This window comes from Nomascus leucogenys, unplaced genomic scaffold (assembly GCF_006542625.1).
Source record: "Nomascus leucogenys isolate Asia unplaced genomic scaffold, Asia_NLE_v1 001146F_52189_qpd_obj, whole genome shotgun sequence".
In the NCBI taxonomy this organism is placed as follows: domain Eukaryota; kingdom Metazoa; phylum Chordata; class Mammalia; order Primates; family Hylobatidae; genus Nomascus; species Nomascus leucogenys.
In genome coordinates, this window is record NW_022096664.1 from 37,767 (window position 1) to 51,579 (window position 13,813).

Below are 13,813 nucleotides of genomic sequence, written 5' to 3' on the forward strand. Positions count from 1 at the left end.
GCAGGTGCCTGTAGTCCCAGCTACTTGGGAGGCTGAGATGGAAGGATCACTTGAGACTGGGAGGTCAAGGATGCAGTAAACCAAGATCGCGCCACTGCACTCCAGCCTGGGCAACAGAGAAAGACACCATCTCAAAAAAAAAAAAGAAAAAGAAAAAGAAAATCAGCCCAGACTGGCAGGGTGCTTCATGCCTGTAATCCCAGCACCTTGGGAGGCCAAGGCAGGCAGATGACTTGAGGTCAGGAGTTTGGGATGAGACTAGCCAACATGGCAAACCCCGTCTCTATTAAAAATACAAAAAAGGCCAGGCGCGGTGGCTCACGCCTGTAATTCCAGCACTTTGGGAGGCCGAGGCGGGCAGATCATGAGGTCAGGAGATTGAGAGCACGGTGAAACCCCGTCTCTACTAAAAATACAAAAAAAGAAATTAGTCGGGCATGGTGGTGGGCACCTGTAGTCCCAGCTACCCGAGAGGCTGAGGCAGAAGAATGGCATGAACCTGGGAGGCGGAGCTTGCAGTGACCCGAGATCGCACCACAATACTCCAGCCTGGGTGACAGAGCAAGACTCTGTCTCAAATAAATAAATAAATAAATAAACAAACAAACAAATAAATAAAATACAAAAAATAAAAATACAAAAAAAAAATTAGCCAGGTGTGGCAGTGAATGCCTGTAATCCTGGCTACTTGGGAGGCTGAGGTGGGAAAATCACTTGAACCCAGGAGGCGGAGGTTTCAGTGAGCCAAGATCACAACACTGCACTCCAGCACAGGCAACAGAGCAAGACTCCATCTCAAAAAAACCAAAAAAGGTGAGAGGGAAATATCCTAAACTAAGGGAGACTAAAGGCCAATTACAAAGGAACTTTTTGGGATAATGAGAGAAATATGAATATGAACTATACATAAGGTAACTATACTACACAAAATGTTACAATTTCTTGGGTATGATATTGGCAATCTGGCTATGTAGGAAAATGTCCTTGTTCTCGGGAGCCATTATCTTAGAAGATTATTGGAGTGAGGCATCATAATGCCTGTAACTTCTTTTCAAATTGCTTAGCCTAGAAAGTATATGGATATATCATGAGAAAGAAAAAAATGTAGCACAATATTAATAACTGATTAATCTAAATGATAGGCATGTGGGAATTCATTGTTCATTGTTTTTAAACTTTCTGTGTGTTGGAATTTTCAAAATAAAAATATTGGAAAAAAAAAACAAACCAAACATAATAAAAGGCAATCTTTCTCTAACAAATATGCCTGGTTTCTCCAAACTAGAAACGTTCGGGAATTTCAAATTAATAATTGTCCATAGGTTCTTCTGAAATAGAAATTAGTTTTAATTCCCTTTCTAAGAGAATTTGTTTGGCTTTTACTAAAATATTTCACCGGCTTTATTAAAAACAACATTTACGTCCCTGCCCCAGGGTCACTGAATTTTTTTTTTAATTTACAAAAAAACTAACTTGGTAACAAACTAAGAGACTACATAGTAATCACAAAAATTAAACACAAATATCTCTCTTCTTATATCAAAGATCTTACCCGCCTCCTGGGTATTGGACAGCGGATATCTGGCTGGTCACCAAAGTTCTTGTAAGTAATATAGTTTTCAGAGCAGATCAGTACTCCACTTGGACCATCTGACCCTCCTGGAACTGTGAGAGAAAATAAAACCTAGCAGTAACTTTGACTCAGACATGAATTTCTTCAGCTTTCAACTCCTCCTCTCTTTCAGCACAACTTGATGATGGTAATGTGCCTGATGCTAAGGAACATTTCAAGTGTTTCTCCTCCCTTATGTTCATGGTAGATAAGGATGAAGCATAGTTTGTGTTTACATGGAAGGTTTGATCCCAGTCTGGACAACGTGTCCAAATGTTTACCTCCAAGCCCAAATGCAGTTCTCATCTTCAGACCTATAATACATCAAATCACCTACTGGACATGGACCTTCCACCGGTATTTTTAAAATACAGTGTGTTCAGGCCGGGCATGGTGGCTCATGCCTGTAATCCCAGCACTTTGGGAGACCAAGGCAGATTACCTGAGGTCAGGAGTTCGAGACCAGCCTGGCCAACATGGTGAAATCCCATCTCTACTAAAACTACAAAAATTAGCCAGGCATGGTGGTGGTCGCCTGTAATCCCAGCTACTCGGGAGGCTGAGGCAGGAGAATTGCTTAAACCCAGGAGGTGGAGGTTGCAGTGAGCCAAGATCGTGCCACTGTGCTCTAGCCTGGGCAACAGTGTGAGATTCTGTCTCAAAAACATAAATAAATAAAATAAAAATAAAATAAAGTAACAGTGTGTTCATACACAAACTCAAGTTCCTTCCCAACCCTGCTCCACCTCCTAGATTCTCCACCTTAGAGAATACTACCATCAACTAACAGACCAAACCAGACACCTGAGTATAATCCTTCGATTCTGTCTCTCTCCCAAAGCCCAGTTGATTCTACCTCCTTAGCAGATACCAGTATCTCTTAATGTCCTCATCAGTCTCCTGCCTTACAGTCTTAATATCCTCCATTTCATTAGCCAAAATGTAAGCAATTTATCTAAGGTTGTCAATCTCTCAGATTATTTCCCTACTTAGAATCCTTCAGTAGCTTTCACCCCACCCCTACTCCTACCCCAGTCCCTTAATAAGTAAATCATAATGAGCTTTTAATTATTTGAATGAACCATGTTATTTCTTGTATTTAGGCTTCTGTAAATGCTGTTCCCTTTGCCTACAACTGAAACTTCCTCTCCCACTCCAACTGCACCTAGCTAACTCCTAACTAGCCCTCAGGTCTCAGCTTAGAGACTCCAGCAAGCTTTCTGTAACACATTCCTTTCCTTTCCCTGTTTAAGGAACCTCTTCTCTGTGCTATCATGGCATTTGGAACAGTTTCTGGTAATTGTTTTGGTTATTTATCTGTATTCACCACCAGACTCAATCTTGCACAAAGGCAGCACCACATCTAATTTTTCACCACTGAAGTCCCAAGATCCAGGAGACTGACTTAGCACATACTGACTGCAAAGGCTCAATAAAAATGTGTTGAAAGAATGAAAAAGCCCTTGTAAATGAAAGGTATGGTAATATGTTACAAGTAATGAGATGTGTGATCAAAAATTCATCTGCTGAACGTATTAACAAAGGTTAAGTGCTGTCCTTTATTTTTATTCTCCAGTATCTTCCCCAAACAACATCTTATTTTAGACATCAAGTGCAAATGACTCAAAATAGAACTAGATCAGTTTTCCCCAAGCCTGCTGAAATGCAGATGACCACAAATGTAGCTGTACTCCTTTAGTCTTTTAATATAATGAATTAGTAATGTGGATTTTCCAATGGTGAACTGATTTCCAATCGTGAAAATATTTTCCATCTTTTAGGTCCTCCAAAAACGTTACTTAGCTATGTGCATTTAAAACACTGAATCTGTTTTGCTGGAATGTTAGCTTTCCTATCTACAACCATATGAACTAGCCTGCAAATTTTTTTTGTTACTGTCCATCCCTAGTTTTGACACTGTAGTCATACTAGACTCAGAGAGTGGCACAGTAGCATTTACTCTTTTTCTACTCTGGAGAAATTTGTTTTACTTTTTTAATATTTACTTTTTCACTGAGACAAGATCTCACCTTGTCTCCCAGGATGGTCTCAGACTCCTGAGATCAAGTGATCCTCCCGCCTCAGCCTCCTAAACAGCTAGGGTTATAGGTATGAGCCACCATGCCCAGCCAAGAAACTTGTTTTAAAAAGGAATACATGTATGTCCCTCAACAAGAAAATAAAAGCTTTCCTGAAAATCCTGGACCTCAATCTTTTGGGAGAGTGACTTTGGACTACTGCTTCAATTTCTCTAACGGTCTATTGAGGTTCTTATTTTATTTTTGGATCAATTTGGCAATCGTCTTCAAAAATATTTCTATTTTGTTTAAGTTTTCAAATTCACAAGTTTTATCTTGTTGGGTATGTCCATTTTGTTTGGCTTTTCAAAGAGCTAGGTTTGAATGAGGGGGAAAGGCTGACTACAGCCAAACTGTCACAGCAGCTAACAGTAATCAATATTCCAAGCTGACTGCTCCCTTCAGTCATATTCTTCCCTGCCCTCAGTAGAATATGAGTTATTAAGGAGCTAGACACTCTTTATCCCCAACACTTTTTAAAATCACTCCACCACATGAACTTCTAACCTGTCCAAAAGATAAACAAGGTATTCAGGTTCACAACAAATGGATTAATTCCCAAACCCTTTAAGTAAAACCTGTTAGGTTTGGGCATAAAATGAACCAAGTAAAAAGCTATAAAGCAGCTCTGAAAGAAAAGTACCTGTAATAAGGAAGTTGCCGTGTTCCTCCAAAGGTTCACTGTATTTTCGGACCACATGATTTAAACCAAGGTCTAGCTCATAGAAAGTAAGTGTCTGCTGGGTATTAGCTGCTGCTTCCCCTGTTGGATCATTGTCTGCTTCCTACAGAGAACAGTGGCATAAAAACTAATCAGCGGCATAAAATCGAAGATCTGGAAAGGACATCAGGACTCCAATTTACAAATGAGGAAACAGAAGTCCACAAATGTCTTTTTTTTTTTTTTTGAGAGACAGGTTCTCACTCTGTCACCCAGGCTACAGTGCACAGTGGTATAATCTTTTTTTTGTGAGATGGAGTTTCGCTCGTTGCCCGGGCTGGAGTGCAATGGCATGATCTCAGCTCACCACAACCTCCACCTCCCAGGTTCAAGTGATTCTCCTGCCTCAGCCACCCGAGTTGCTGGGATTACAAGCATGTGCCACCACGCCTGGCTAATTTTGTATTTTTAGTAGAGATGCGGTTTCTCCATGTTGGTCAGGCTGGTCTCGAACTCCTGACCTCAGGTGATCCACCCGCCTCGGCCTCCCAAAGTGATTGGATTACAGGCGTGAGCCACTGTACACGACCGCAGTGGTACAATCTTACCTCACTGCAGCCTAGAATTCCTGGGCCTCAGGCTCCCAAGCAGCTAGGACTACAGGCACATGCCACCACACCTGGCTGACGCCAAATAGTTTGACAAAGTTTATGCTATAAGATAATGGCAGAGCTAGAACGAGAACTGCAATCTCCAAATTCTGGATCCAAGGATCTCTCTACTAGAGGATACTGCCTTCCATTCAAGGCAAACAATAGTATGCTCTGTGAAAAAATACCTTAAACATAGCTTCACCTTTTTCATGAAGCTTTTCCCAATAAATATCTTGTTTCCATAGGGAGATTACTTAAAACAGAGAAAGACTATTAAATAGTTGGTTAACCTCTGAAGCATCCCAAAGAATTTCAGTAAGGCATTTGGAATATGAAGATCTGCTAGCAGGTCAGAATTAAGATATGTAAAAGGGGGCTGGACGAGGTGGCTCAGGCCTATAATCCCAGCACTCTGGGAGGCTGAGGTGGGCCAATCACCTGGGGTCAGGAGACCAGCTTGGCCAACATAATGAAACCCCATCTCTACTAAAAATACAAAAATTAGCTGGGCGTGGTGGCAGCACCTGTAGTCCCAGCTAGTCAGGAGGCTGAGGCAGAAGAATTGCTTGAACCCGGGAGGCAGAGGTTGCAGAGAGCTGAGATTGCGCCACTGCAACCCCAGCCTGGGCAACAGAGCAAGACTGTCTCAAAAAAAAAAAAAAAAAAGATATGCACAAGGAAGGAAACAATCTTTTTTTTTTGAGATGGAGTCTCGCTCTGTCGCCCAGGCTGGAGTGCAGTGGCGAGATCTCGGCTCACTGCAAGCTCCGCCTCCCAGCTTCACGCCATTCTCCTGCCTCAGCCTCCCGAGTAGCTGGACTACAGGCACCCGCCACAACACCCGGCTAATTTCTTTTTGTATTTTTAGTAGAGACAGGGTTTCACTGTGTTAGCCAGAATGGTCTCGATCTCCTGACCTCATGATCCGCCAGCCTTGGTCTCCCAAAGTGCTGGGATTACAGGCGTGAGCCACTACGCCCAGCCGGAAAACAATCTTAAAAAAAAAAAAAAAAAAAAAAAAAAACACTGAGGTGACTGAAAGAAACACAAAGAGACAGGGTCCCCATTACCTCATAATCCATTTCCAGACAAGCAAACATGGGATTTTCAAATCCAACATCTACTCCAACTACATGATACACTAAAGTGTTTGCTTTGTGGGCTTCCAGGGGAGATGAAATGGTAAGTCGGGCTGCAGCATCTCTGTTCAAAATATACACCAATTTCTGTTTCTCAATGGCACCTGTAGTTGAAGGAGATAAAACATACAAGATTCCCAGATAATGAGAAGAGAGACTTACAGAACAGCTGAGTCACATCATGCTTTTCTTTTAATCATTATTAACAGCAGTAACTCTACAAGTATAAAAACTCAGCATTCTGTTTTCTATCATCAGAATAGCACTTTGGGAGGCTGAGGTGGGTGGATCACCTGAGGTCAGGAGTTCAAGACCAGCCTGACTAACATGGTAAAACCTTGTCTCTACTAAATACAAAAAATTAGCTAGGCATGGTAGTGCATGCCTCTAATCCCAGCTACTTGGGAGGCTGGGGCAGGAGAATCGCTTGAACCTGAGACGCAGAGGTTGCAGTGAGCTGAGATCGCACCACTGCACTCCAGCCTGGGCAACAAGAGCAAAACTCTGTCTCATTAAAAAAAAAAAAAAAAAGAATAGACAGTAGTGGAGCTGGGCACAGTGGCTCAAGCCTGTAATCCCAGCACTTTGGGAGGTCAAGGCAGAAGGATTGCTTGAGCCCAGAATTCAAGACCATCCTGGGCAGCATAGTGAGATCCCCATCTCTCTCTTTATTTATTTACTTATTTTTGAGATGCAGTCTCACTCTGTCGTCCAGGCTGGAGTGCAGTAGCACTATCTCGGCTCACTGCAACCTTCGCCTCAGCCTCCTAAGTAGCTGGGATTACAGGCATGCGCCACCACACCCAGCTAATTTTTGTATTTTCAGTACAGGCAGGGTTTCACCATGTTGGCCAGGCTGGTCTCAAACTTCTGACCTCAAGTGATCCTCCCGCCTCGGCCTCCCAAAGTGCTGGGATTACAGGCGTGAGCCACCGCACCTGGCTGAGACCCCCATCTCTTTTAAAGATAAATAGCCACTGTGCCCGGCTGAGACCCCTATCTCTTAAAAATAAATAAATATATTTTTTTAAAAAGACAATGGCATCATTGTGGCCCCCTTCTTCCTAATACGGGTCTTAAATATCCCACTAACTCGTCAAAATTTTTTAATGAGTCCTAGATTTAAGGATACTGAAAAACAGTAATTCATAAAATTATCACTAGCTTTATTCTCTGAACTAGATCTAACGATTTATGACTGCCCTCTAGAGGCCTGATCAGACACACAAAATTTTCTTCAAGAATTTATCAGAGAAGAGACACGAATGTGAATCATCACTTCAGGCTGATGAAGGCAACTATATTCACTGTCTAATAACATAAGATCATTTCATTGTAGTCTTTTTGCCAAAGAAAAAGAAATTGAAAAACACCCATTTCCAACTAGATGGGAAGTAGAAAGGTGTGTTAAGATTTTTCCCATTGTTTTAAAAGAAAATACAACTCTTTTAAAAAGGAAATGCAACTTTAAACCTAGAGTAAATCCAAACATGATGCCAAACCCACATAAGTAATTAACTGGCACTAGCACACCACCAAGAGCACAGTATTGTTATCCTAAACTAAGCATATACAGCAAGTAGAGTAAATCACTTACTAATCATAACGGCTCGCCCTTTGGGATCCACAGCTAAGAACTGGCCAGGGACAATGCGACGGCATCCACTCTTGCCAAAGGTTTCTTGGTGAATCTTTTCAAACATATTCTTAGATGGCTGGTATTCCAAGATAACAATTCGACCAGAGTCACTGCCAACTACAATGTAGTCTTTGGTGCCACCTGTCAGCCTAAAGGCCATGAGTGACCGGATAACACCAAATACTTCCACAGTGAGTAGGGTATGTACTTTGCCAGTGTTGGGGTCTGGGCGAAGCAGCTCCAAGATCTTCCCACGGGAAACAACAATTTCTTGTTGTTTGGTTCCTAGATTACCAAAAAATAAAGATCATAAACAACCAGAACCCAGGCTGGCCACCATGGTGAAACCCCGTCTCTACTAAAAATACAAAAATTAGCCAGGCGTGGTGGCACATGCCTGTAATCCCAGCTACTCAGGAGGCTAAGGCAGGAGAATCGCTTGAACCCAGGAGGTAGAGGTTGTTGTGAGCCAAGACTGTGCCACTGCACTCCGGCCTGGGCAACAGAGCAAAACTCTGTCTCAAAAAAAAATTAGTCAGGTGTGGTGGCATGTGCCTCTAGTCCCAGCTACTTGGGAGGCTACAGTGGGAGGATAGTTTGAACCCAGGAGTTCAGACAATGTAGTGGGTTATAATCCTGCCATTGCACTCCATCCTGGGAAATGCAGCAAGATCTCTTCTCTAAAAAGAAAAAAAAAAAAAGGCCAGGCACAGTGGCTCACACCTGTAATCCTAGCACTTTGGGAGGCTGAGGCAGGCAGATCACTTGAGGTCAGGAGTTTGAAACCAGCCTGGCCAACATGGGGGGATCCCATCTCTACTAAAAATGCAAAAATTAGCCAGGTGTGGTGGCACGTGCCTATAATCCCAGCTACTGGAGAGGCTGACACAGAAGAATCGCTTGAACCTGGGAGACAGAGGTTGCAGTGAGCCGAGGTAGCACTACTGTACTCCAGCCTGGGCGACAGAGCAAGACTACGTCTCAAAAAAAAAAAAAAAAAGAAAAGAAAAGAAAACTCCATCATTTTAGATAAAAAGGAAGACTGAATTGGAAAAGGAATTTGAAAGATAAAATTAGTATTAAAAATGTGCTTTCAGCAGGGCACAGTAGCTCATGCCTGTAATCCCAGCACTTTAGGAGGCCAAGGTGGGTGGATCACGAGGTCAGGAATTCGAGATCAGCCTGGCCAACATGGTGAAACCTGGTCTCTACTAAAAATACGAAAAATTAGCCAGGCATGGTGGCACACGCATGTAATCTCAGCTACTCGGGAGGCTGAGGCAGGAGAATCGCTTGAACCCAGGAGGCGGAGGTTGCAGTGAGCCAAGATCACGCCACTGCACTCCAGGCTGGGTGCCAGAGCAGGACTCGGTTTCAAGGAAAAAACGAAAACAAAAACAAAACAAACAAACAAAAAGCAAGAAAGTGCTTTCAAAAATTCTATCCAAACTCCAGCTGAGATTCATTGCATTACATAGTGAAGTCACTCACAAATCTCCAAATTCCCATATACATATTTCCTTAATCAAATGCAGCAAAGAATAACTAAATTACCCAAATGAAGCCTCAAACCCACAGAAAGAGCCATAATGAGGATCAGAGAAAATAACAACATGAAATATGAATGCTGTGTGGTCAGTTAGGCTGCCTCTCAGTACCACATTAAGTATTCAGATTTAAACCTCAACAAAATTATGTCTTACTCTACACAATCATGAACCTCCTGCATTACTTGGATTGACTCAAAAATGTTAAATCTGCAAATGGCAAGAAAAAGTTTTTATTTTATAAACATTAGTACCTCACTTTCAGTAACTTTGTATTTGTATTTTCTAATCCAGTATTTGAAATTTCACACAATTCAAACCTAGCCTTAATCCACCTTTACAAAAATATCCCCCACATGGTAAACATAAGCAAATGATCTGTTTCTATGCAGGCAGCACTCCCTACCTAAATTGCATTTTCCCTTTTCTCTCATACAAAAGTTCTATCTCTTCAGGCACCAAACCAAGGTCCAACCTTCCCTTTATTTAAATTACTCTCTGAAAACCAGATAAACACCCTCAGACATTCTTTTTACCCAACCTGATGTCAAATTCAAGATCAAGGATCAGGTCTTACGCATCTCAGAATGTCTTACAGCAATAAGCACACGACTTGGCACTAAGTAAGCAGCCAAGAAAAGTGTGCCCTGACAAGAATCATTACACAATGTGAGCTAGGAAATGCATCTGAAATAGGCAACAGATAATGCACCAGAACTTAACACCTCATCTCATAATTTGAATTGTTTACATTTACCAAAAACTGTTTTGACATAAATGGAAAACATTTCAAGCACAAGAGACTAAGCAAGATACATAATAATTCGCTTAAAATTTCAAAAGATGGTAACGAGAGAACTTACCAGAAAAGTTTCCGTGAATGGCAAAGCTGATGCCAGTGGCTCTCTGCAAGGTTAAGTTGTACAGAAACATGGTTGCAGGAAACCTGAACCACCCAGACCTCCAGGCCTTGGTTACACCAACAGTACCGAGTCCAAGAAAGCTAAGAAAACAGCAAACAGAAAAATAGCTGGCAGACTATACTTCAACAGACATTTTTGTACAGGAAATTCTGGATGAAGACAGCAGAACCAGCAGAGCAAGCCCTATTAAGAAGTAACGTATGTGGCCAGGCGCGGTGGCTCACGAGGTCAGGAGTTCGAGACCAGCTTGGCCAACAGAGTGAAATCCCATCTCTACTAAAAATACAAAAATTAGCTGGGCATGGTGCTGTGCGCCTGTAGTCCCAGCTACTCCGGAAGCTGAGGCAGGAGAATAGCATGAACCCAGGAGCGGAGCTTGCAGTGAGCCAAGATCGCGCCACTGCACTCCAGCCTGGGTGACAGAGCAAGACTCTGTCTCAAAAAATGAAACATACGGTTGGGCACAGTGACTCACATCTGTAATCCCAGCACTTTGGGAGGGCGAGGCAGACGGATCATGAGGACAGGAGTTCAAGACCAGCCTGGCCAACATGGTGAAACCCCCGTCTCTACTAAAAATACAAAAATTAGCTGGGCATGGTGGCGCTTGCCTGTAATATCAGTTACTCAGGAGGTGGAGGCAGGAGAATTGCCTGAACCCGTACCCGGGAGGCAGAGGTTACAGTGAGCCAAGATGGCACCACTGCACTCCAGCCTGGGCTACAGAACGAGATTGTCTCAAAAAAATAAACAAACAACATACTTTTAATTAAGAGTGCCCTCTAAATGCCAAGTCACGATGCCATATATTATGCCTTTAGCCTCATAAGAATCCTATTAAGTTGCAGTACTATACGCATTTTATAGATAAGAAAACTCAAGTGCAGAGATTCAATCACCTGCCCAAGGTCACTTAACAAATGGTGAAAATGTTGCGAGCTGAAATCTGTAACATTAATGCAGTATTAGGCAATTTGTCACGAAAACTAAGTACATCTATGTTTACTTGTATTCCAATAAGTTATACATTAACATAGTTCAGAACGCAAAAGCACAGCAAAAAGCTCCCTCCAACCCATTCCCTAGCCATCCAGTTCTCCCTGGGGGAATCTATTTTACCAAGTTATAACGTATCCGTCCAGATACTTTTTATATATACAAATAAGAACATATATTTACACCGTACAGACAGGGTCTCACTATGCTGAGCAGGTTGGCTTCAAACTCCTGTGCTCAAGTTATCTCCCACCTCAGCCTTCCAAAGAGCTGGGGCTATAGGAGCCACAGCACCTGACTTATACTGCACTTTATTAACCCTTTTTAACCAAGGGTTGGGTACTGTATTTTATACACTCAAACTGTATTGCACCTTATTTTGTATTACTTTATCTGCACAATAAACAAAGGGCTATCTCATTTTTATTTTGTAGCTCCAGAGTATTCCAATGAATGGGCATATTACAATTCATTTTGCCAACACCCTACTGAACATTCAGGTGTTCCCAATCTCTTGCTATTACGAATACCGCTACAAAGAAAATCCCTTGTATGTAGGTCATTCATATGCTCATGATTGTCTCTAAAATTAACTCCTGTAAGTGGAACTGTTGTATTGAGGGACTCATACATTTGAAATGTTGTTAGGTACTGCCGAATTGCCTTTCAAAGAGACTTCCAATTTACATGCCCAGCAATGTGTGAGTCCCCATTTCCCCAAAACCAGCCAAAGCGGTAAGACTCGACCTTTACTAATCTAACAGAAGAAAACTGGTTTCTTAAGTGTACTTTTCATTTGCATCTCTTATATAACTGTATATTCAAGGAGTGGTTAGAGTTTAAAATTTCAACTTACTCATCATCAAAAACTAAAACAAAACCTATTCTGCTACATCAGGAGGCAGCCTCCCTAAAGTATAAAGTCACAGAAAAGGATTCTTTCTCAGCAGACAGGACTGAAGACAGCACAAACTTTATCTCTGCCATAATTACCCAAAACTATACCTATAGTTACCACCACAAAATAAACTATTTTTCCCCAGTGTAATTATTTATAAACAAAAGCACAGGAGACCAGCTGCAGTGGCTCACCCCTGTAATCCCAGCACCTTGGGAGGCCAAGATGGGCGGACTGCCTGAGCTCAGGAGTTCCAGGCCAGCCTAGGCAACACGGGGAAACCCCATCTCTACCAAAAATACAAAAAATTAGCCAGGTGTGGTGGTGCGCACCTGCGGTCTCAGCTACTTGGAAGGCTGAGGTGAGAGGATCACTTGAGCCTGGGAGGTGGAGGTTGCAGTGAGCCGAGATGGCGTCACCGCACTCCAGCATGGGCGAGAGTGAGACGTGAGACCTCGTCTCAAAAAAAAAAAACAAAAAAAAAAAAACAGCACGGGACCTTGAGAAATCCAAGGTCACTGGTATAGAATTAACATACATATTTGATTTTATTGTTAAACGAGATGAGAGAATTATGAGTAAACGTCCTCATAAATATTTCTGGGCTGAGCAAAAGCAGGTTGCAAGATAAATGCTCCAGGCTAGAAATAGGTCCCGAGAGATATAAAATTTTCTACTTGAGACTAAAGTACTTCTTTTTTGTGTGTATGTGTTTTTTTTTTTGAGGCGGGCCTCGATCTGTCGCCCAGGCTGGAGTGCAGTGGCGCCATCTTGGATAACTGCAAGCTCCGCCTCCACGGTTCACACCATTCTCCTGCCTCAGCCTCCCGAGTAGCTGGCACAACAGGCGCCCGCCACCACACCCGGCTAATTTTTTGTATTTTTAGTAGAGACGGGGTTTCGCCATGTTAGCCAGGATGGTCTCGATCTCCTGACTTCATGATCCGCCCACCTCGGCCTCCCAAAGTGCTAGGATTACAGGCATGAGCCACCGCGCCCAGCCCACAGACTAAGGTTATCTCTTTAATGTTCTAGGACCACAGGAAAAGATGAACGAAAAGGACCGATGTTGAAAGACCAAGGAGTGGAGAAACAACAAAAAAAGCAAAAGAGGAAGCTAGGAGCTGCTTCTGAATCCCTGAACAGCTCCCCGCAAGTTACTTTTCATATTTTGTAGCTGATCAAAACAGTCTACTTTCCCCTTTCCTTATAACTGATACAATCCATTACAAACCTTTGGAATTCATTTTTTCCCAAGTCTAGTTGGATTCAGGTTCTCCAGCGACACCTTAACCTTGGGTCTTGGAGGAAGGTGCATTTCGGAGGATCAGTCCAGTACTAGAAAAACTATATACGAGGCCGGGCGCAGTGGTGGCTCACGCCTGTAATCCCAGCACTTTGGGAGGCCGAGGCAAATGGGTCACTTGAGGTCAGGAGTTCGAGACCAGACTGGCCAACACAGTGAAAACCCCTGTACTAAAAATGCAAAAACTAGCCGGGCGTGGTGGCACACGCCTTTAATCCCAGCTACTCGGGAGGAGTGAGAATAGCTAGAACCCGGGAGGAAGAGGCTGCAGTAATCCGAGATCACGCCGCTGCGCTCCAGCCCGGGCGACAGCAAGACTTCGTCTCAAAAACAAAACAAACAAAGAATACATACCAGATAA

General features: G+C 42.8%; 1 protein-coding gene and 1 non-coding gene across 2 annotated transcripts in view; both read right to left on the minus strand.

The window, feature by feature from the left end:
* LOC100606766 (splicing factor 3B subunit 3) overlaps positions 1 to 10,363 on the minus strand; it is a 44,633-nt gene extending 34,270 nt beyond the window's left edge. The window contains exons 1-5 of the mRNA XM_030808799.1: positions 10,193 to 10,363; positions 7,741 to 8,067; positions 6,075 to 6,247; positions 4,334 to 4,475; positions 1,553 to 1,665 (exon numbers count right to left, since the gene is read on the minus strand). Coding sequence (XP_030664659.1) covers positions 1,553 to 1,665; positions 4,334 to 4,475; positions 6,075 to 6,247; positions 7,741 to 8,067; positions 10,193 to 10,262 — 825 coding nt within the window. The 5' untranslated portion in view covers positions 10,263 to 10,363. The remainder of the gene's footprint in view (positions 1 to 1,552; positions 1,666 to 4,333; positions 4,476 to 6,074; positions 6,248 to 7,740; positions 8,068 to 10,192) is intronic.
* LOC115834013 lies at positions 7,353 to 7,431 on the minus strand. The gene has a single exon (XR_004029164.1). It is a non-coding gene; the product is annotated as a small nucleolar RNA SNORD111 (small nucleolar RNA).
* Positions 10,364 to 13,813: the final 3,450 nt, after the last annotated feature.